Consider the following 23,233-nt stretch of genomic DNA (forward strand, 5'->3'; position numbering starts at 1 on the left):
AAAGATAAAAGAAAATGAAGAATATAAAAAAAATAAAAAAAAAAAAAAAAAAAAAAGAGAAAAATTACTGCTTTATAGATCGATATGAAAATATGGTAATATATATATAAATTCCACAAAGAAAAAGGGAAAAATATGAAATTAGTCAATGGGTTTTCATTAATTTGCAAATAGCTCAATAGGATATATATATATATATATATATATATATATATATATATATATATATAACGGCTTAAAACTTCTCGTAGGAAGCAAAAATAATAAATAACTCCTCGTTCTCAACTTCCATTTCAAATTTTGATAGAAACTGTCAATCCACCAAGTCAGTACCAATGATAAAATGACAAGTGTCCCCTATAAAAAATATAAAATGAAAAAATATAAATATAAACAAAATAATTTTTTTAAAAAAATACAAGAAGGTGGTGAGACCGGATTGGCCGAACCATCTCACCACCGCTGGACAGTCTAGGTGTAGCCGAACCACCCACTTTAACCAAAAATTAGGAGTGGTTTAGCCAATATAGAGCGGTCCAACCACCTTTTTCTTTATATTATACTCTTTATTCTTATTATATATATATATTTGTCATTTTATTATTGGGGCTTATATGATAGAATGATGATTGTAATCAAAATGTTTTTTATAAAAAAAAAATAAGAGAGAAGATTTTAAACCATACACGAGACCTTGAAATTTGAAATTTGAAACCACTTATTTTGCATTTCTCCGTGGACAAGAAACCGCTCAATTTCAAATGAAATTAATAGTATTTTATGAATCTGAATATAATTTAAAGTTGATATATTTAACGGAATACATAATTTTACATTATTTGTTTTTTTAAAAACGTGCAAATATTAAACTTTAGATGCACCTTTAAATAGATGTCCGAACTTTAAATTTCGTTCATAAAATACATACTATCCATTTCATTTTAAATTTCGTTCATAATATTAAACTTTAGATGCACCTTTAAAGAAACGCATTGTTTGGTCGCCTAAGAAAAAGAAAAAAAAAACCCGACGCTTCCGCACCCGCCATACCCTTCGGTAATCCCCCAGCCCCTCCCCCACACGCACCAGTTGCTGCCCCCGGTTGCGGCCAGTCCCCTTGGGCAACCAAACACACAGAAGGTAGGAGCTACGAGCTGCTTTGTTTCTTCAAGTCCTTTCTCTTTCACTCTCTACGCCGAGCTACCTCTCTCACTCGCGCCTCCACGTTGAGGTAACTTTCCATCACAGAGATCTTAATCTTTGGGCGATTAGGGTTTACTTTTATCTTCAATTTAACTTTTATCCGAATCAGATTATACGAATCCTGCGTATTGAAAGCCACTATTTGTTTTCTTGCAATTACAGTTGATGAACTAGTATTTGGTGGTTTTGAAAGAGAAATAGCATAAAATCATTGACTAACAGATTAACTCAATTTACATATAAATCCATTATCTGTACTCATTCTATGAAATATTGTGAAGAAGTATATGCGTATTCATGCTTGTAATATAAATTGCAATTTAGCGGTAATAATCCATAAAGGACTGGGGGTCCTTTAGTGCCTAGAAGGTATCTTCTGTTGCTTCATGAATGTAACGTCAATTTTTATCTCTGTGGTATAGATGTAATATTTTGAAAATAAAAAATTTAGAAAGTATTGCCATATTCTTTCAAAATTGCTGATGCACAGCTTATAAGAGTTGTTTATATTTTTTGGGGTAATTATATAATAACTCCTAGAGTTTGACTTAGTTTCAAGTTAAACCCCAAGGTTTCATTTGCAACATTTTACTTCTTAATTTTTCAAAATCATTATAAAATCTGTACCCTCAATGAGTCTTGTTGACTAAAAGTAACAAAAACTCACCTAAGCTGCACTTGAGACCTTTCTAAGTACTAAAAAACTCTTTACATTAACGCCAAGCAGTATTTTAACGATAAAAGCCCGCAATAAAATGACATTAATTAATGGTGTGCATTTGCTAGGATTTTTTTTTAAATGTGTGATTAGGTTATATTGTGAGCCTTTTAAGTACCAAATGCCATCTGTAACTCTGATGGAGAGATTTTTGGTGTTCATATAGATCTGGAGTTGTTACAGCTTGTGCTATCGATGTATTCTATTGAATTACTTAATATTTTCTTCATACCACAAATCAGGGTTGAACTGTTAAGATTAAGAATTATCCTTTCACAACTATAATTTATTTAAACACTCCCTAAATTCAGACCTTCCTGTCTATCTCATGGCTTTATACATGGGGCTTAATCATCTGTCCTCCGTCCAATGTTGACTGTCTTGCTTTTTCTGTTGGACGTCCTAAAATGAGTGTCCACTTTGAAAAAATTAAAGAATTTGTGTTTTCATCTTCCCACTTACGAACTAGAGAAACCAATCAAGGGACACTTATGGTATAGTTTTACTCTTAATTTAATATTGTGTTATTTTGAACCAAGACACTCAATTTTGGAAGAGGGAGTAGATGAAATGCATATCTTAGATAATTGAAGAAATTCAAAATGTCTTTATTGATGTATGTTGGTTGATTTTCATGCAGTAAATATTTGTTTTGGAAGAAGCATAAAAGCCCATTTTTTCTTCAAAATGGCATTGGTGGTAATCTGTGGGCAACCATGCAGTGGGAAGTCCACAGCTGCCCTCTTCCTAGCTGAAGCTCTCAAAGAATCAGAATCAAAGCAAACTGTCAGGATTATTGATGAAACTTCCCTTCATCTTGATCGCAATCAGAGCTATGCCAATATGACTGCAGAGAAGAATTTAAGAGGAGTGCTTAGGTCTGAAGTTGATAGATCAGTGTCAAAAGATAATATCATAATAGTAGATTCGTTAAATAGCATAAAGGGTTACAGGTATGAGTTGTGGTGTTTGGCTCGTGCTGCTGGAATAAGATACTGTGTGCTGTATTGTGATGTCGAAGAAACCCACAGTAGAAAATGGAACGAAGAACGGAGGGAGAAGGGAGAAGCTGCTTATGATGATGTGATATTTGAAGATTTGGTAAGAAGGTTCGAGAAACCGGATCGAAGAAATAGATGGGATTCCCCTTTGTTTGAGTTATGGCCACATAAAGATGGGATAGAGAAATCTTCTGCTGCTGTTTTAGATGCTGTTTCACATTTGACGAAGAAGGTGGACTCAAAGACGCAGGATGTAAAAATTTTACAGCCAACAATCGCAACACAAAATGTACGGTTTTCAGAGGCAAATTCTCTATATGAGTTGGATAGAGCAACACAGGAAGTGATTAATGCCATTGTGGAAGCACAATCCCAGGCACTCGGAGGGCCTCTAAATGGGGTTTCTCTGGGCCAGGAATTCCCAACTATCAATATTTCAAGATCAGTTGGGCTGCCAGAGCTACGCAGGCTGCGGCGAACTTTTATTAAATTGACCGGACAGACGAGTTTAAGTGGGCGACCACCACCGTCTGATGCAGACAGTGCCAAGAGGATGTTTGTGGACTACCTGAACAGGGAACTGGGAACTGCTTGAAAGAGTATAATGTCGATGATGTTAGGAGTTATCTATTATTGGAGATGCCTTTGGACTAAACTGATTTTGGACATGGAACAGTGAAGAAAACGAAAGACAAATAACAAAAAATTTTACACTTCCGTTCTAGGTTATGTGAGACATGGAGTTTTTTCCACCAACAGACATATATTAGGGGTTTGTTTTTTTAAGGATTTGTACCGTGCTTACTGCTTATGTTCAGTTTTGAATTGTATCAAGGTGTTCGGTAATAGGAACACCAAGCTATCATTCCGACATTATTCTACTTGGAAAAATGCTCTCTCACTCTCTCTCTCTCTCTACCCTATTAGAATTTTTATATTCTAGAGTAACCTGTAGTAAAAAATTTCTGGGATGGATGGTACATGTCAACCATATCCTTGCTTGCAAGTTAGTCCTTACAGAAAGTGGTAGCTAGATTGTGATCGCAATTAAAATATATAAAGTAAGCATGGATTTTCTGATTTTCTCCCTTACCTCTGAGAATGCTTTTCTTGAAGGGGGTCCAGTGTGTGGACCTCACCCTGATGTGAGGGGGAAGAATGGCTCTTGCCGTCTTGCGTGGCAAATCCTTTAGTCAGAAAATGAAAGCTGAAAAAGATGCTGCCCAGCTGACTGAACAAGCACGGCACCCCCATTTAACTGGCTAGGGAGTTGTTATATTCAACTTTATATTCAACTTTATTTGGTAACTGATGAACAGTTAATAGTCAGTCTTGGCTATTTACTGTTTACATGTTAAGAAGACCGGCTAGAGTAACTATTCTGCTGGAAGAGAAAAAAAGCAGATAAAAGTTAAATTTAACCATTTTGGTTAAAATGACTAGTCTGTTGGAGATGGCCTTAGCGCATTGGGATGGGTGTTATGATTTAGCAGCGTAGGCTATCATCACTGCAGCAGTGAAACTCGGATATCGGCCCGTTTGAAATTTCATTTCTCCTTCCCTCTCCTTCTGTTTGCTTCTTTAAAAAAAATATCAATTTTAAAAAATTCTAAATTTTTTTTTTCTTTTTATATCACATTAACATTTTTTTATTGCTTTTTAAATAAAAAATTCACTACAATATATATATATATATATATTTTTTTTTTACTTTTTTTATATAAATTATTTTAATTTTATATCACATCAATCTTATTTTTCAACCATTAAAAAAAAGAACTTCAAAAGAGAAAGGAGAGGGAAGAGAAAAGGAAATAAGATTTCAAACTGGCCGATATCATCTTCAAGGATGGGCACTCAATGAGAGACGGGTCAGTTTCTGGGGTTAAATGCTCCAACCCAAGCTGACGAGTGACGACCCTTCAAAGGCAATTGAGCCATGTTCATTGTTCAGCCTCATTTTCATTGTCACCAAAGTTTATCCAACGAAGTTCCTTTAAATATACCGTGAAAAATTCAGTATCAGGGGGGAATCATGGACACAGCTCATCTTCTATTCGTGCCACCCTGGAGTCACTTGGTTGGGAATACAGAGAAAATATACACCCTTTTCACTCAACAAACAGAGTTCCATCATTTCCCCAGTCATTTGGTTAGGCTACCAAACTGGACCAACCTGAATAAAGGTTTTTTTTTTTGGTTGAGAAATTCCGAATTTATATAAATAGAACAAAAAACTTTAATAATTTAATTTAAAAATATATTTGAGAAAACGTCTTAATTAGTTCAAGCAATCCCCCCGCTGGGCCTGCTGGTGGGACTCCTTTGGATTTAGCAAATGCGGTGCTCGTCATCACAAACTCAGCTCCCCACGTTCGGAGTAGCCGTAGGCGATCAATGAGTCACCTTTTCTGTCTTTTTTTCTTAAAACAAAAAAAGAAAGAAAAATGGAAAGAAAATCCCCCCCAAACACTGATGTGACATGCGGAGAAGGCAACAATTGAATACGTCGACATGAGAGAGAGAGAGAGAGAGAGAGAGAGGCTACCCTATCCATTTAGCACTAATCTATTACCTAAAGTGGTATTCTGCTGATCAATCCCATAATCAAGGGACTTTAATTACGCATCTGGCTTCTTTATTTAGCAAAGCAAGTTTAACGGCCTAAACTTCACTTTACGACGGGTAAATCTCAACCGTCTGTCCGTCTTACTCCTTTACCAGTTCCAAGGTCCTGATTGGGCATTCTCGCTTAATTCCCACACTCTCAGCATTGCCATTTGCCACATCAGAAAACATAAAAAACCAAAGTGGGTTTAGAAGTCCCCACGCCATAAATAACAATTATTCCCCGCGCCATATAATTTATTTTATTTATTTATAATTTGTTGTGCACGCAGAAAATGATATATACGCTCGCTGTTAGTTTTCGTCTAAATCCGCGAGCCTCCTGCCTCCTGCCTCCTGGATCTGATTTCTGGATCACATATAAATATTACAACAAATGACCAACGCAAACAAGCCTCAAGAGCTAGAATCCGGTATATTTTGACCCACCCAATCGTACCTTTCTCCGTCTCTGTTTTTGCAATTTTCTCTGAATCTCAGTATTCCTTCTTCAGCGACCCAGCACTGGTACGCCCCCCAAAACCCTAATCCCAACTTTTGGAATCAATGTCGATTGCTCACTGCGCTTAATTTTGGGTAGGGAGTGATTTGGTGTTGGTTTGATTGGATCTGTGTTCGTATCTTTCCTTTTTGAGATCTGGGTTTTCAACTTTTCCTCACTGGATTATAATAATGGGGAAAGGGTTACCCCTTTTTTTTGGTGTGTGTGTGTGTGTGTGTGTGTTTTATGCTTTTTTGCTTGCTGAGAAATGAGAATCGTGGAAAAAAACGGAGAAGAAAATTTGGAATCTTATGATCAAAATGTAATCCAATTCCGTTATTTTCCTTGAAAACCGGGCGGTACAGTTAGTGACCTATTGTTTGTCTTCTTTGCAGATTGATCTGGTAGATTAAGAGGACGGGTTTTTCAGAATTGGCATTACTCTGTCGTGATCAGTTAGTTTATACAGTTTATTCTGAAATTCTAAATCTTGTGGATTGTTCCTTTCTTTTTGTATTATTGATCCGTAATCGGGTGTTGAAACTTGGGGCGCTAGCGATCTGGATTTCGTATTTTGCTTTGTTTTATGGTGAATCGATGTGAGTTTGCGCTGTACCTTCTCATAATTATGTGAGTCCGATGGTACAATCTAGTGGAAACAGTATACCCATGTTATTTGGAAAGTGTGAACGGTGGTGGTTCTAATGCTTGTAGTAATTGTCTGGATTCAACGTAAACATACACTGAAGCTTGTATGTTAGGTTCAAGGAATTGGGTATTGAGTGGGTATTCTTAATTCAATTGTTGAAGGGAGTTGCACGATTTGGACATGAGAAGCTCTTGGTTGAATAAACTATCCGTCATTTTTGGCCCTAGACCGCCACTCAGCTGGTTACTGTTGTGCCTCATTAGCTTGCTCGCACTAATTGCAGTTTTAGGATCTTCTTCCTCGAATGCCTTTGACTCTGTCACTCCCACTCCAGTGCCTGACGATTATTTGAATTATAGAAGGTTAAAGGAGCAGACAGCAGTTGATTATTTGGAGCTGAAGTCTTTCTCAGTCGGAGCTAGTCGGCAAAGAGAGCTTAGCCTTTGTGGCAAAGAAAGAGAAAATTATGTGCCTTGTCACAATGTTTCAGCAAATTTGTTAGCTGGGTTTAAAGATGGGGAGGAGTTTGATCGGCATTGTGAAGTTTCTAGAGAATTGGAGCGGTGTTTGGTTCGCCCTCCTAAGGACTATAAGACCCCCCTGAAGTGGCCCGCTGGTAGGGATGTGATATGGAGTGGAAATGTGAAGATAACCAAAGACCAATTTCTTTCGTCAGGAAGCATGACCAAAAGGTACCTATTTTTTTTTTTTTTTTTTTTTTTTTACCAAAAGGGACTTCTTAATCACAGCTAACTGCTGCATTGTGTGGACCTATAAATGCATTAGTGATTGGAACCTGCAGAACGCACTAATTCTGCACATTAATTGGTTTTTACACGATTTTCTTTGTTGGGTTTGTAATTGATTTCCTTGTTGGGCTTGGGAACAATTTTTTTTTTTTATAAGTAATAAACTAATCTCTTATTAAAAGTATAAGGCGCCCTTAAGTACAACGGGAGAATACGAAAGAAAACACCTAACTGGAAAGAGAAAAGCGAACAAGAATATCATCATAACTAATCGTCAGAGAGGACACAAAGGCCGCAGTCCAAAGATACCAAGTATGGAAGAAAGAGGATAGAATATCCTCCAAGGACCTCTCCAAATCCTCAAATCCTCAAAGCTCATATTGTTCCTCCCTCCAAATAGTTAAAAAAAGGCACGTAGGCACCAATTTCCACACCGTAGCACTTATTGGTGTTCCAGAGGTCCACTCGAAAAAGGCCTCCCTCGAAGGAGCCTGGGTCCACAACACACTCTTCCAAGGAAACCGACTCCTTTCAGAACAAGCCAAAGAGCAGAAAAATGACTTAACCTTGAACATACCTCTTTTGGAGGAGACTTCCCAAAGCTTATCTTTACCACCTCTTCTCATTGTAACTGAATGAAAGACCTGTAGAAAAGAAGCAAAGACACCCACCTCCCATTCATGCTCCTCTCTAGTTAAGGCCACGTTCTACAGTAGAACCGGCTAAGAGCTCCACACTAGTCGCAACAGAGGCGTCCTTCGACCAAGGAATACCAAATAAAACTGGAAAAGCAACATTCAGAACCATATCCCCACACCATAGATCATGCCAAAATCTAATCCTAGTCCCATTCCCCACCACAAGTCTAATAAAGCTTGGGATGGACTCCTAACCTTTTCTAATGTTCTTCCACAACCCCACCCCAAAGGCTCTTACAAGTTCAAGACAGCACCACCCAGGCACCTACCCCATAAGCTGCCATATTTTGAATTCACCACAATTCTCCAAGCATCCCTCTCAATCCCATATCGCCACAACCATTTACCTAACAGAGCACGTTTGAATACCAACAAATTTCTGATACCCAAACCTCCCTCAGAAATCTGAGAGCAAACCTTTGACCAACTCACCAAGTGAAGTTTGAACTCTTCACCTAGCCTGCCCCATAAAAAATACGTTGTAGCTTCTCAATGCGATTAGCAACACTCGTGGGTAGAGGGAAGAGGTGTGGGTAAATTAGCAAGGGTGCTCTTGATAAGGGTAATCCTGCCACCCTTGGACAGATATATCATTTTTCAACTAGCCAACCAATGTTTTATCTTTTCAAGAACACCATCCCAAATACGCTTCGCCTTATAGGAAGCCCCCATCGGAAGACTAAGATATTTAACCAACATATTGGACACCCCATACCCTAGAATTTCGGCCAATCTTCCCACTAGGTCAATGTTCCCCACAGGAATTCATTCAAACTTAGCCAAGTTAACCTTCAATCCCGAGACAGCTTCAAACAACAAGAAAAGACCCTGCAAATAACTCAACTGAGCGGGACAAGTGCTACAAAAGATCAATGTATCGTCGGCAAACAGAAGATGAGAGACAGTAGCGTTGCCCAACTGTGAAACCTTCTAGCAGCCCCCCATTAACCGCAACAGAAATCATTTGACTCAAAGCCTCCATCACAAGAACAAACAACAAAGGAGAGAATGGATCCCCTTGTCTCAAACCACGGGAGAGAGCCATTAACCAAGATCGAAAACCGCACAGAGGAGATACATTGAGATATCCAAGAGCACCTTTTTCCCCCAAAACCGCTACTCCTCAGTATATATAACAAAAAATCTCAATTTATATAATCATAAGCTTTTTCCAAATCCATTTTATAAATAACACTTGGCTCCCCCAATCTTAACCTACTATCAAGGCATTTATTGGCAATAAGAATCGGATCTAGAATTTGTCTCCCCTTGATGAAAGCACTTTGTGACTTGGAGATGACCTTCTCCATAACCATCTTTAATTTGTTTGCTAAAACCGTAGCAATAATGTTGTAGATACCTCGCACAAGATTGATCTGACGGAAATCTTTGAGATCTAAAGTACCTGGAATCTTCGGAATAAGCGCAATAAATGATGCATTGAGACTCTCCTCAAACAAACCTCCAACGTGAAATTCACTAAAAACCTTCATGATGTCCATCCATCCTTAACACATCCCAGCACGCTTGAAAAAAGGTCATAGAGAAGCCATCAAGACCCGATGCCTTATCACCATTTATAGCTGAGTCTACCTTCCTAACCTCCTCTTCTTTAAAGACTCTCTCCAACCAAAGAGCCTCAGACTCCAGAATGGAATCAAAGGAAAGACCATCCACCATAGGCCTCCACCTACACTCTTCAGTAAAGAGCTTTTGATAGAACTTGACAATGTGCACACTGATCTCTGCCTAATTGGAAGAAGACCTACCATCAATCAATAAAGAATCAATGGAATTGTACCTTCTGTTTGAGTTGGCTATAAAGTTAAAGAATGTTGTGCATTTATTGCCTTCCTTTAACAACAAAACCCTAAATTTTTGCCTCCAACTCACCTCCTCCATAGGAGTACATCCCTGGAACAATTAATGATTTGATTGTGTAAAATGATAGTATATATTTTTTACCATCTTTCCTGATAGGTTGATGTTACTGGAAGAGAATCAAATTGCTTTCCACTCTGAGGATGGGTTGATCTTTGATGGTGTTAAAGACTACTCTCGCCAAATTGCAGAGATGATAGGGTTAGGAAGCGATTCTGAATTTCTTCAAGCTGGAGTAAGTTTTATTCACATCTCATAGATGTAATTTCTAGTTGTTACTCGTTGGCCACCATTGGGTTTTAAGAAGCTGGAATTTGTTGAATGCAATTCTATATTTTCCTCTTAATGTGTAGTAACTTTATATCTTAATCAATCATACCATATAGTTTGCATTTTCTTTTGGTTATTCTCTTTTTCCTTTCTGATGAAGACCAGTAGAATTATTAGTTGCATTACATATTTTAATTTACTTATGCTAATTACAGGTGCATACTGTACTAGATATTGGTTGTGGATTTGGTAGCTTCGGAGCTCATTTAGTCTCATTGAAGTTAATGGCTGTTTGTATTGCGGCTTATGAGGCAACTGGCAGCCAAGTCCAGTTGGCCCTTGAGAGAGGTCTTCCGGCAATGATTGGGAACTTTATTTTGAGACAGCTTCCATATCCATCATTGTCATTTGACATGGTTCATTGTGCTCAGTGTGGCATTGTTTGGGACAAAAAAGGTACTTTTAGACTTAGATTAGATCACTTCATCTCACTTATTGGTGCTGTGCTTCCTTTTGGCTCTCGCAATACTTGTTACTGGTTGGTTCGTGCCACTTGGATTTTTGTTCCTTGATTAATACCTTCTTGGCTTTTGTTTTCTGTAACATTATTCTCTCTTTTTTTAACACACTAATAGATATACATAGTACATACCCAGAGTATAAAGCACTGTAGCACCATCAGTTATGAGTAAGTTTCTAGTCCAGCTGACTTTTCCCTCTCCTTTAATGACCCTTTTTGGAAAATATATTTTGAACAATGTAGAAAGCAGTGGTGTAAATTGCGCTCCCTTTTTGAATGGCAGTCACTGCTATATAAGGTCATAGTGATAATAATTCATTCCAAGCATGGAAGGGTCAACTTTTTTAAAAAAAAATTCGCCAGACTAATAAACTCATTTTGAGAGGCACGTGCATGAGCTCAACGGTAAAGAGAGATGCAGTGCATTTTGTGTTCCATATAAGAGGTCAGGATATATGACAAGTATTCTATTAGAAGTAGGCCTCTCAAACAAAATGTGTGTAACAAATAGGAGATGCGTATATGACAAGTATGAATTCAAAGCCTTAGTATTATTGAGCTCTTCTACATTATAACAACTATGAATTTAGAGCCTCAGCAGCATTGGGTTATTCTATGTTATAGCAAGTATGAAGTTTCCTATCATGTTAGTATTGGTCGAGTGATTGAAAGAATTTATGGTAAAATTGTGCTAATGAAGAGAATATATTAGCAGAAGTTGTATAAGAAAAAATAAACAGAAATGCAGGAAAGTGGAACAAGTCACGTACAATGGTGAATTGGTAATACTTTGGTAACATTTTTTGAGTTATAAGCAAGTGTGATCTGGTGTCCCATTTTCCCTTTATCAAGAATTAGTAAGATGGAAGCTGGATAAGTTTGAGTATATAATAAACCAAGAAATTTTTTTGGTGAAGGTGTTGAAGTTTCAGAACCAGTACATTGGTGAGAACAAGGGGTGATTTTTCGTGTTCCTAATAACTTGTGGAATCAGTATAATAAATTTCTTTGATTTACAGAGCTCTGTGAAATTAGGCTTTTGGTTTGTCAAAAGACTCTGATAGAAACTTGTTGAGCCTTTTTTTTTTCCTTGTGAATTCTTGTTTGGTTGTTGGAATAATGTCAGTAAGGGTGTAAAATGTTTGGCGTAATGGGATAGAGTTTGGATTTTCGAGAGGCATACCCTGACCTTTCTGTTAAAACGATTTGAATCCAGGATAAGCTCCTTTTTGGCTCAGTGACTAGCAGGTTTTTGTGATCTTATATTTTATTTTGTTTAAAATTGTTTGTCAGTTGTCTTGGGATCAAATAGTATCTCCTCTGCCCTTAAACAAGGATTCAAAATTTTGTAATCTCTTATTATGCATACGGAGTTGTTTAGTTCATGCATAGATTTTTGAGACCATAATGGCTTCTAGAAGCTATAGATGGTTATACTTTGTCTCCTGTGGAGTGATTTGGTTACCCCTAAATGCAGTGGTTGAATATTGAAGCAAGATGTATTTCAAAATAACATGCTAAGTAATAAAATGTTTGAACCCATGGATGCTATTCTGAGGTTTTTAATTCTTGATATCTTTCTTTTTAAATTTTTATAAATCTGGTCGGCTATGGGGTTGAGTATCATTTACTTGTAAAATGGCATGTTTTTGCTGTCTAATAATGACTTTATTAAACAGATGGAATGTTCCTCATAGAAGTCGACCGGTTACTCAAGCCTGGAGGTTACTTTGTATTAACCTCACCTACAAGCAAGCTACAAGGGAGTTCAGTGAGTATGAAGAAGAGAAACATGTTAACACCATTGGAAGAATTGACCCAGGAAATCTGTTGGAGTCTTCTAGCTCAGCAAGATGAAACTTTTGTCTGGCAGAAAACTGTGGATACTGATTGCTATGCATCTCGGTAAGGATATAAAAATGATGCACATTTTTCCATGAATAAGGCTTTGTTTTTGTTTTATTTTTTGGGAGTAGGGCTTGTACTTAGGTAAGAACTGTTTCAGCTTTGGTATTTCCTTGCTCCAATGAATTAGCTGTATTTGTGGAGCTGCCATATTTTTCTCTTTAACTTATGGCATTATTAATGCGTTCTTTTGTTCTTCTTTGCAGCAAGCAGGGTGCTATACCACTTTGTAAAGAAGGGCATGATGCTCAATCATATTATCAGCCCCTTGTATCGTGTGTAAGTGGGACCTCTAGCAAACGCTGGAATCCAATCCAGAACAGATCCTCTGGTTCCCAGTTGAGCTCAGCTGAGCTTGAAATTCATGGAAAGTCTTGTTTCATTATGGTTTAATAATCCTTCTTATTACTATTTTTTTGTTGTTCCAGCTGTCTAACCGTGGGATTATTTATTTTGTCTCTACGACCATTACAATCTGCTGTTACCTTTTTATTCAATTCCTAACTCATGTCATAATTCTGTGCCAGTTTGTTGATCTGCTTGTATCTCTGCAGGAGTTCTGCCTGAAGATTTCTTTGACAACTTGCAGTTTTGGCGATCAGCTTTGAAAAACTATTGGTCTTTGCTTACACCCTTAATTTTCTCCGACCACCCAAAGAGGCCTGGTGATGAGGACCCATTACCGCCATATAACATGATACGCAATGTGATGGACATGAGTGCTCATTACGGGGCTTTAAATGCTGCATTTTTGGAGGAGAAAAAATCAGTATGGGTAATGAATGTTGTGCCTGTCAGAGCTCCTAATACACTTCCTCTTATACTTGATCAAGGCTTTGCTGGTGCTCTGCATGATTGGTAAGTTGTTAATTTCAGTTCCTTTGGATATTTTTCTTAAGTGATATTAGAAGCTTTCTTTGGGTTTAATTGATCTGGTTGGCCACCCTATCACAAATATGATGCAAATTCAAGAAAGTAACTTCTGGATTTTAATTTTTTTTTGAGTGTGTGTGTGTGTCTATATATATATATATATATTTGTCTGCATGTGTGTGTGTGTGTATTACAAAGACAAATCAATACTTGCAAAAAGAATTATATATATTTGGATTGTGATTAGATTTTAGAATATCATGCTTATATTGTGTGAAGAATAGTTGAGGTTGATCACATTATTATCTCTGCGTTCTCTCCCTTTTTCTAATAAGAAATTAGGGTGAATCTGAATCTTTAAAATGTCAAGGAATATTCTCACTAAAAACTAGTGAAATATAAGATATTGTTAGATTGGATTTGTGATATACCCCTTGCCTGTCTGACATATATGTCACAAATTAGAAGTCAAATTATCTTATCATTAAAAATAAAAAGAAAATGAAAAGAAAACAAGCCCCATGTCAAATTATTTGTTTGTAATCTTTGAGCTTTGCCCCTACTACCTAGGTGGCTTCTCTTTTATACTTCCTTTGTACATGGGACGCCTTACGCTTTTAATGCTTTTAATGATATCTCAATTATTTATCAAAAAAAATCTTTGAGCTTTACTTCATAAAATTAATATACATGATTTCTGGCTTAGCTGTCCCAATTTTACTTCACTTTCAGAGACTCAACTCCCAAGTTTTAGACATGTTATACATGTACCTAACTTATATGGTTTGGAACGTTATGTTCATAAACTTTGGTTCTGAAAAAAAAAAGCTTGTTTTCATTTCTGGGCTCCATAACCTATCTCTTTTCTTCTTCTTCTTCTTCTTTCTTTTCTTTTCTTTTCTTCTTCTTTTTTTTTTTTTTTTTTTTTTTTTTTTTTTGTCTTTTCTTTAAAATTTGTAAATAACACTCTGTTTATAAATAAATTTACTGCATCATAAGTAGTTTCTTGGCTATTAGATTTATGGTTGTGATCATCTATTGGTGCACAGGTGTGAACCTTTCCCCACATACCCCAGGACATACGATATGCTTCATGCAAATGGGCTCCTTTCACATCTCGCTTCAGAGAGGTGCAGCGCAATGGACTTATTCTTGGAGATGGACCGAATACTGCGCCCTGAGGTATTTATATTGTACCACAGTAATTCTTTAGTGCTTATGCCAGAAACCATTGTGTTATGTGGATTGATTATTTTCAAATTCATTTGAAGATTGCCTGCAAAACCTTTCCTTGTCTTATACTCATATAAACCTTTATGCCCCCCTTCCGCCCTCTTTCTTGTTCCTGATCTGGCTTTTTCTATGCTGGAAAATTTCATGTAATATGAATTGTTTACCTTTTCGATTAAAATTGGAATATTGCTCATGGCACTTTTCCTTGTCTTGTAATCCGCTGATACAAGATATACACAAGTAGGAGGCGAGTTGAATTGTGCCCCTTTCCTTTTTTTTTAAAAGGTTTTCAGTGATGCAAGTCCACTTACATTTGATGTGCCTTCACAATAAGTTGTGGCAGTGATGTTTCGGATTCAATAATGCTAGTAGCTTGGATATCAGACTGCTATATGATGAGGTTGATAATCTGATATGAATTTCTGATTGGTTGCTAGGGATGGGCTGTTCTTTCTGATAAAGTGGGAGCTATAGAGATGGCACGCACAATTGCTACACAAATACGATGGGAAGCAAGGGTGATTGACCTTCAGAATGGCAGTGACCAGCGGCTGCTTGTTTGCCAGAAACCATTCATTAAGAAATGATAGATTGAGCATCTGGAGGTCTCGCCTTTTCAAAAGTGTACATTTTTTTTGCTCTGGTAATTCCTCTAAATTGGTCAGGAAATTGGGAAATATGAGGGCAATAATGACTTGATGTTCATGTTATAGTCATACGTACACCCTGCAATAGTTGGAAAAAAGTGAGAGCCTTGAGTCAACTGGTCTAGTTGTGATCCCTTGGAAAGTGCTGTTTAAACCCTAGCCACTTTTGTTGCTTCCCTTTCAAAAGCAACTTATTACACTATATATAACACTGGGGAAGCAACCAAACAACTGTTAATGGCGTGTTTAACGTTTATTACACGTTCATTAGTGGAGTTTCTTAACAATGCTTAGGTGTACATAGCTTCACAATAATCTTATGTTATTATTGCGCAGGGTTTCGATCATTTGATAGCATATATCCATATAATATATGCTTAGAGCCTGATGGATCTGACGCTGTCCACCATTGAACGAGAGGGCATGTGGAGGCTGTAGATTAAAGAGGTTTGCCACACAAAGTAGCTGCAAATCAGATTTTTTTTTTTTTTTGGTCAGAGCGCTTGTAGCAATTCATTCATCCAATTTTTTTTCGCATTTTTTTTTTCAAAAAAAAAATCTTTATTGATTGATTTTGGACTGCTTATCTTGGAATTAAACAATCGCTGCTGTTGAGGATAGAATGTGAAATGGCAACGAAATGTAAAAGAGCTAAAAATTGTATCTGTAGACATTTTCTCTTCTCCCTCGGGAATATTATAGTATCTTATTGATCATCTTAAGTATCCTTCTGTTTCGCAGATTTATGCCCGAAAGCTGTCGAAAGGACTCATTATGATAGTTAAAACTGAAACCAGGAGAACACAGACCAAATAATTACATTGATTTGGTGAAATTAGTAATTCCAATCAATCAACCACTAAGCCTTTGTTCCGTAGTTTAATACATTCCAAATTTCAATGGGGGAAACATTGTTATCAACTTATCACACGTTGATCAATTACGACTAACATGTTAAATATACACAAATTTTTCGGTCCAAGGTCACAAACTTAAAACGCAAGCCAACTCTTTGTACGAAGTCCCTCTATTCCTCATAGTTAAGGCTATTGAAGCGGATTTTTTTTTTTTTTAAGCCAATGGGGAAATGGTTAAAAATGAGTGTCTTTTTCATTCTTGATTTGAATGGAAGGGAGAATGGGAGACCATTTGAGAATTAATGGTTTCAAATGAAAGGTTGAAAGCGGTCCATCTAGCTAACAAATGTGCATGAGAATTTGCACTCCTAGATGCTTTACAAGCCTTCTAGCTACGAAATAAGGACAAGTGAAAATGAATATCCAAAATAATTAAAGCAAAGTTTCAATCCTTGAAGATATATTTACAGTTGTTGAATTGCAAGGATTATGTTGATAGCATCCCCTTCTATTTGCAGAGAGTAAATCTCAAGAGAGACGACATATTGAGTAGAAAGAAGAGCTGCTTGGATTGAAAGCGAACTTATGAATAAGAATGCACTCTTTTCCATTCTTATTATTTATTAGTAGGATATAAATTTCCTACAAGTTGGAATTCTTCCAATTAAGTCTCTAAAAGTGTCTTAAGCGGAAGCATTCTCATCCCGTCCCTCCCCCTGTTGTCAGTGTTCCTTTGAGTGACCTTAAACCTCCATGATTCCTCTGTTTGTTCCCCTTTTTCTGGTTGTTTCTTTTTGTTTTCTGTTTGTTGTTTGTAGGTGGTTGTTTTTTCTTGTTTCTGTTGGTCTCTTTTTGCCCCAAAAAAAAAGAGAAGAGAACGTAGTGAATGCTTATAAGCCACAAAAATGAAACAGAATACGAGTCTACATAATAGCCTGTGACCTTGTTACATGGAAGCAGGTGGTTCCTTTCTCCCAGTTCTACAGCAGAAAGGTCAAGTTCAAAGTTCCAACCTTTTTACCTTTCTTCATATTCATGCTATGAAAATGATAGTTCCTTTTATGTTCTCTCGTTGGGGCTTGGAGACATAGATGCCATGCAATGCATGTCCTCCACTGCTACATGTTCGATCAAAGAAACCCAACTGGTTTTATGGCAGGCTAGGGACAAGAGAAAGTCTAGCTGGAATTTTCCCCCACATGTAAAATCGTCTGTACGTCCACTTGAATATGAACAAATTTAGACAGGCTGTTATAGAGAGAACGTGGATCCGAGCAGATTGCAGACAAAACCAAGCCTTTTTGTGGAGCCACTGGAAATGTGCATAACTGGGTTCATTATTTCAACTTCATAATAAAGACAACGACATAAAAGTGATTAACTTAGGTAAAAGAGATTGTTGGAGATGCAGGGGATCGAACCCTGTACCTCTCGCATGCAAAGCGAGCGCTCTACCATTTGAGCTACATCCCCGCTTGACCTTACGTCGTACCTGCTTGGTTTTAAATGCTTTTTCTCATCTTGCTTTTCTTCCTGTGAACCTCCTCTAACACTAGAACTTTGGGGTTTTAGTTGTTTCAATTTCTTGAATTGTTCTCAACCAATGAGAAATCCAACATGGAAATGGTAAATAGGGGTGTAGCAGAAGAAAGTTTAAATGCAGTCCCTCATAGGATTGTATAATTATATGGTTACTTTATATCCAGAAAATAAAATTAAAAAAAAAAAAAAAAAAGCATCAACCTTTCTATAAAAAATAATAATTGAGAAATAACATAATAAAATGTGAAAGAAAAGCCGGTGGATGCAATAATAACGAGACTCATGCCTCCAAAGACTAACTAGATATTTAAAGAAAAATAAGGTCAAGTCATTAATACTTGACCAATATTATAGTCAATATCCCTTTTATGCCATGTTTAGCAACATGTATCCAACGTTGTCATTACAGGAGATTATAGTCCTTATCTTCCCAAATTACACTTTCAAGTTTCAAATAAGAAACAAGAAAAATAATTTTTCTATCTCTTAAATAAATAAATAAAGGAACTTTTTTTGTGTAATTACAAAATCCCGAAAATACCCCTCCGACAGAAGGGATTGAACGAATCCGAATCCAACCCCCCGCAACAAAAGTAAGTTGTAGGCTCCTAAAAACACCACCAACAAATCTCACGAATCGCGCGCTCCCGCTTTCAAATTCCCAAGCCCTGCCCTTCCCCCATCCAACGGACCAGATCTGGTCTTCGTCCCCGCAAACTTGCTCGATCTTTAACACCCCTCCTTCACCTCCCCTATATAAACCCCCTTCCCCTCCCATTTTAGCTTCTCATTTTGTGTTTTTTTTTCTCTCTCTATCTCTCATTTCGTTTGTTTGTGCTTGATTTTGGTTGATCTCTCTCTGAGAAAATGTCGACGGAGAAGGAGAGAGAGACCCAGGTTTACATGGCCAAGCTTGCCGAACAGGCCGAGCGTTATGAAGGTTCTCTTCTTTATCTTCCTCTTTCTCTTTTTGTTTCATTTATTTCATTTGCTTGTTTGGGAATACTGATCTGGATTTGTTTGTTTAAGGCCTCAGCATTTAGATTTGTTTTTCGCTTGGTATTAAATTATTTTTGTGTTTGTGTAATCTGATTTTATTTTTTTTCGTCTATGTTTGTTTATGCGAGGATGTTTGATTGTTTGGAGATATGGCTGGAGATAGTGGTGATGGGTTTTGGTCTTAGATTTATTTTTCTGTCGTTCATGAATGCGATTTATGGGATCGGTTTGTCGATGGAAGAAGTAAATCTTATTTATCGTGTTTTGTTGACTTGAGACCCGATGGAGTCCGTGGTGAAGTTGTTGGATTAGATTGGTTGATTGGAAATCTAACAGAAACGTGGAATATTAGTAAAGATTTGTTGTGCTTTTTGCATGCTAAAAACTGGCACTCGATGGCATTGTTGCTGTCTCCTTCCTGGTTGCTACATAATTCTCCTCTACCTGTTTGGTTTACCAAAAGAAAACAAAAGGATTCGATTCATCATTTACCCTTTTTCTCAGTGTCCTCCATTTATTCATTTGAAAAAGGGGAGAGAGAAAAAAAAAAAAAAAAAAAAGAACAATGATGCTCTAGAAAAGAAACTACTTTTGGGCATTTTACTTCCTTTTATTGTTATTATTATTTGAATGTAAGCCATTTCTTATATGTGATGTATTTGGCTATATATGTATAGCACTATAATGACACAAAAGTGCAAAGATCTGGATTAATTAATTTATGTACACGTAATGAACCTTATTTCAATGTTTTCTTTATCCATTATGTAGCCAAACGCCAATAGTTAGAATTAAAATTTTCTTGCCTTTTTGTTTTGGATCATTATACCCATCTCTGATTCTTTGTCAAAATTTTGGGTACTGCCAGATTTATTACTATGCATATCTCTGTAATTGTTAGAACATGTACAAAAAGCTCTTTATGAATTCAATAAAAAAAGAGGACAGCTTTATATGATGTACTTTTGAAACTATTCTCCAGTTGTATTACAGAAGTGATTTCTCTCTGAAATCTCATATTTGATTGATGACAGAAATGGTTGAGTGTATGAAAAATGTTGCAAGACTTGATCTTGAGCTGACTGTGGAGGAGAGGAATCTTCTCTCTGTGGGATACAAAAATGTCATTGGTGCTCGGCGAGCTTCTTGGCGCATTATGTCATCCATTGAGCAGAAGGAGGAGTCTAAGGGAAATGACCACAACGTTAAACTTATTAAGGGTTACCGCCAGAGGGTTGAGGAGGAGCTTTGCAAGATTTGCTACGACATTCTTGGTATCATTGACAAGCACCTGATCCCTTCTTCCACTTCAGGAGAAGCTACGGTTTTTTACTACAAAATGTGAGTCATGTTACTTTTAGGGTATATTTCATCATTTTTCCACTTGCTAGATCAAAGCAACTCATGTAGCAGTCCATGCAATTGATTACTTTTAGGCTTAGCAGTTTTACTTTATGGAATATGGTATATATTTATCTGATATTTTATGTTCAATATATTCCAAAGGATAACAAACGAGAGAATAATTGTGTCTAAGTATTTACTTTTTCTGCCTCCCATACTAGTGGTTCACATGTAATGGGGTAGACTCTTGCTGATTCATCCCCTGTCCCGGCCTAAGAGAGGTCAAAGATGTGGCTGAGTCATGGAATTAAGTTATTTTAAATTCCACTATTTATTTTTGAATGGTAATTCATTGATTGTACTTTTTTGGAGTCATTGAAGGGCTATATGCATGTTAATATATTTAACTTTTGTAGTTTGATGTGTTATGCATGAATGCAGGAAAGGAGACTATTATCGGTATCTTGCTGAGTTCAAGACTGACCAGGAAAGGAAAGAGGCAGCTGAGGAGTCATTGAAGGGATACGAGGCATGTTCATTTGACATATCTTACATTTCCACCCATGGTCAATCAATGCATGTTCGTGTATTATTCTTTACTTTTCATATTACTTGATCTGCTTTCCTGCCATCTCTTTGTTAGGCTGCTTCAGCCACCGCAAACACAGATCTTCCATCAACCCACCCAATCCGTCTTGGCCTTGCACTCAATTTCTCTGTCTTCTATTATGAGATAATGAATTCTCCTGAGAGGTATTAAGCTATTTCCTCTGTTATATGTTTAGGGATTTTGAAACATTTACAGACTAGTAATTCTTGATTAAACGTGTTACTGAAACTTGCAGGGCCTGCCATTTGGCTAAACAAGCTTTTGATGAGGCAATTGCAGAGCTGGACACCTTGAGTGAGGAGTCATACAAGGACAGCACCCTGATCATGCAGTTGTTGAGAGACAACCTCACTCTCTGGACCTCCGATTTGCCTGAAGATGGAGGTACTGTGGATGCGGTGGCTAGATTATCAGATGCATTAGTATAATCTTAGCATTATTGAATTGTTGAACAAGTCGTCCTGCAGATTTCTGTATAATGATCTAGCAGAAAACTTTAGGTGCTTGATGCAGACACTGTACAGGTGGTTAGAGCCTATGTTGATGGCCACTATTTTCATCTTACGTTAGTAAGATGGAGCAGTATGCGTCTCCTTCTAAACCTCCATTTTTGGCAAAATTTTAAAGCCTATTTGGTTAAGCCTACTGTTTGGTGGAATACTGAAGAAGCTCTCTTATATTATTTGTTTCTAGTTTATATGTTTATCCGGAGATAGTATTTTCTGAACTTGATGACTCAAATGTGAATGCTCTCATGCAGGTGAAGACAACCTCAAAGGTGAAGAGTCCAAACCAGCTGAAGCTGAGGTAAGTGCTTGCATGGATCCTTTTTGTTGCTTTAACCAAATACGGATTACCTTTGCTGTTTACTAAAATCCCGTTTAAACTATTTTGCAGCATTGACGGGAGTACCAGAGAGTGGCCTGCGCATAACAGTTTTAGGTGTCTGTCAGACTACTTCGTGAATTCAGCTTTTCTCATAAGGGGATTGGAGTAAACAATTTGGACATATCATAATTTTATTGATCTTTGTGGATCCAACCAAAGCCAGAAGGATCAATCAGTTGTCTGCCTTTTCCTTTTTTTCTTGGATTTATTTGATTTTTTCTTTTCTTTTTTACTTTTCCTCCATGTTATTTCATTGCGACTTGTTTATTTAAGCAATGGATATTTTTACATTTTTCTTAAACCATCTTGGGCTTTTTATCTTGTAATTTTGGATTAGACTTCGTAGATTGGAAGCTATTGGACCGGATGCCTACAAATGATTGCCACTTAACATGTGGTTTTCTTTCTTTCTCCTTTTGGGCGGGCAATATTTGATTGACTTGATTTGATTGTAGGTTTGACTATAGCTTTTTTTTATATACATATACCTCAATCTACAAATCAACCAATAAACCTTCCTCATTGCATTGTATCTCTAAAATATTTTAATTGGGTTGATGTACCATATTAATTTACCATCCGGGTTACAATGTCTTCTTTTTTATCTTAAAATCACAAAAATATTTATAAAAATTTGAAGGAAAATAAAAAAACTAACCCACGTCATTTTTTCTTTCCGATTTTTTTTTTTAAAAAAAAAAAATTATGCAGAGTATTTTTGTTATTTTGGAAGGTGTTTTGAGAAATATTACAATCCTAATAGTAAATCAATAAAATATATTAATCAAATTGAAAAATCGGAGAAACATTCAATAGATTAAAGAGGATATGTATACTTTCCTTCCATGAAACTCGTTCAATTTTTAGCTAAACTTCTAACATGGTAGTATGAGAGAACCTTCTTTCTTGTATTAGGCTATTAGCCTCATATTTGGACCCAGTCCATCAAGTCCCATAAGAGAGAGAAAGAGAGAGTCAGCAAAATTGCAAAGGATACACAAATGGGTAATTTAAAAAATCACTTGTAATCAATAAAACTGTAATCTCCCGAAACAATAATTACACTCAAAAAATTGCCCTAGCCTAGCTGTACGGCCAGAAAATTTTGGGCAAAAATTCAAGTGATGCAATCATGCACATATCTCGCTTTCCATATTTAAAAGTAGAAATATTAGTTTTGAGTTTATGATAAAAATAAAAAATTAAAATTTAAAAAAAAAAAAAAAAAAAAAAAAAAAGTTAAGATAGTGACTTTCTTTTTCTGGTCTAAAGGTGGTGGTATTGAGCTTGTATGCTACATAATTACTAATAAGGCCTAGCCTAACCAAAATTTGAAAAGCTTTTGAAATTTTTCTTCTTGGCATAGCAAGCGTTTTGGCCCTAAAGTGTCATGTCGGCAAATAATTTGCTGCTGCTCAGGCAAAATAAACCGAGGATTTTGGAGGTAATTAAAAGTTAAATGGCTAGCTCGTTAAAAGGGGGGATATTGGAAGCAAATGAGAATTTACAAACTGACTGGTAAAATTAAGGTGAACTT

General features: G+C 36.7%; 3 protein-coding genes and 1 non-coding gene across 6 annotated transcripts; 3 read left to right on the forward strand and 1 right to left on the reverse strand.

Annotated features, from left to right (window-relative positions):
• Positions 1-971: 971 nt before the first annotated feature.
• Positions 972-3,823, forward strand: LOC133869367 (protein KTI12 homolog). The gene is made up of 2 exons (XM_062306347.1): positions 972-1,231; positions 2,562-3,823. Exon 2 carries the CDS (start codon positions 2,609-2,611, stop codon positions 3,515-3,517), a length of 909 nt encoding a protein of 302 aa, XP_062162331.1. The 5' UTR covers positions 972-1,231; positions 2,562-2,608; the 3' UTR covers positions 3,518-3,823.
• A 2,007-nt stretch (positions 3,824-5,830) lies between these two features.
• On the forward strand, positions 5,831-16,172 carry LOC133869377 (probable methyltransferase PMT5). Of its 3 annotated transcripts, none has more exons than XM_062306364.1 (10): positions 5,831-6,057; positions 6,427-7,372; positions 10,108-10,243; positions 10,494-10,734; positions 12,478-12,703; positions 12,910-13,069; positions 13,257-13,561; positions 14,626-14,758; positions 15,247-15,414; positions 15,793-16,172. In XM_062306364.1, the coding sequence occupies exons 2-9, from the start codon at positions 6,861-6,863 to the stop codon at positions 15,394-15,396; spliced, it is 1,863 nt and encodes a 620-aa protein (XP_062162348.1). In that variant the 5' UTR covers positions 5,831-6,057; positions 6,427-6,860; the 3' UTR covers positions 15,397-15,414; positions 15,793-16,172. The 3 variants fall into 3 exon arrangements, 1 of the variants encoding a protein (XP_062162348.1); XR_009900429.1 differs by having other exon boundaries at positions 5,832-6,126; positions 15,247-15,452; XR_009900428.1 differs by having other exon boundaries at positions 5,832-6,057; positions 15,247-15,452.
• A 1,541-nt stretch (positions 16,173-17,713) lies between these two features.
• Positions 17,714-17,786, reverse strand: TRNAA-UGC (transfer RNA alanine (anticodon UGC)). Its single transcript has one exon. It is a non-coding gene; the product is annotated as a tRNA-Ala (tRNA).
• An 838-nt stretch (positions 17,787-18,624) lies between these two features.
• On the forward strand, positions 18,625-22,103 carry LOC133869393 (14-3-3-like protein GF14 iota). Its single transcript, XM_062306376.1, has 7 exons — positions 18,625-18,795; positions 19,889-20,195; positions 20,640-20,727; positions 20,842-20,951; positions 21,044-21,192; positions 21,569-21,615; positions 21,706-22,103. Exons 1-7 carry the CDS (start codon positions 18,723-18,725, stop codon positions 21,709-21,711), a joined length of 780 nt encoding a protein of 259 aa, XP_062162360.1. The 5' UTR covers positions 18,625-18,722; the 3' UTR covers positions 21,712-22,103.
• Positions 22,104-23,233: the final 1,130 nt, after the last annotated feature.

This window comes from Alnus glutinosa, chromosome 1, assembly GCF_958979055.1.
Source record: "Alnus glutinosa chromosome 1, dhAlnGlut1.1, whole genome shotgun sequence".
NCBI lineage: Eukaryota > Viridiplantae > Streptophyta > Magnoliopsida > Fagales > Betulaceae > Alnus > Alnus glutinosa.

What these genes read in the sequence shown, in the direction of transcription:
- LOC133869377 (XM_062306364.1), top strand. Translation starts at nt 6,861, where the DNA reads ATGAGAAGCTCTTGGTTGAATAAACTATCCGTCATTTTTGGCCCTAGA. An exon ending in TCAGGAAGCATGACCAAAAG is followed by an intron (nt 7,373 to 10,107) that starts GTACCTATTTTT and finishes CTTTCCTGATAG; the next exon opens with GTTGATGTTACTGGAAGAGA. An exon ending in CTGAATTTCTTCAAGCTGGA is followed by an intron (nt 10,244 to 10,493) that starts GTAAGTTTTATT and finishes TGCTAATTACAG; the next exon opens with GTGCATACTGTACTAGATAT.
- LOC133869367 (XM_062306347.1), top strand. Translation starts at nt 2,609, where the DNA reads ATGGCATTGGTGGTAATCTGTGGGCAACCATGCAGTGGGAAGTCCACA.
- LOC133869393 (XM_062306376.1), top strand. Translation starts at nt 18,723, where the DNA reads ATGTCGACGGAGAAGGAGAGAGAGACCCAGGTTTACATGGCCAAGCTT. An exon ending in AGTCATTGAAGGGATACGAG is followed by an intron (nt 20,728 to 20,841) that starts GCATGTTCATTT and finishes TCTCTTTGTTAG; the next exon opens with GCTGCTTCAGCCACCGCAAA. An exon ending in CGATTTGCCTGAAGATGGAG is followed by an intron (nt 21,193 to 21,568) that starts GTACTGTGGATG and finishes GCTCTCATGCAG; the next exon opens with GTGAAGACAACCTCAAAGGT.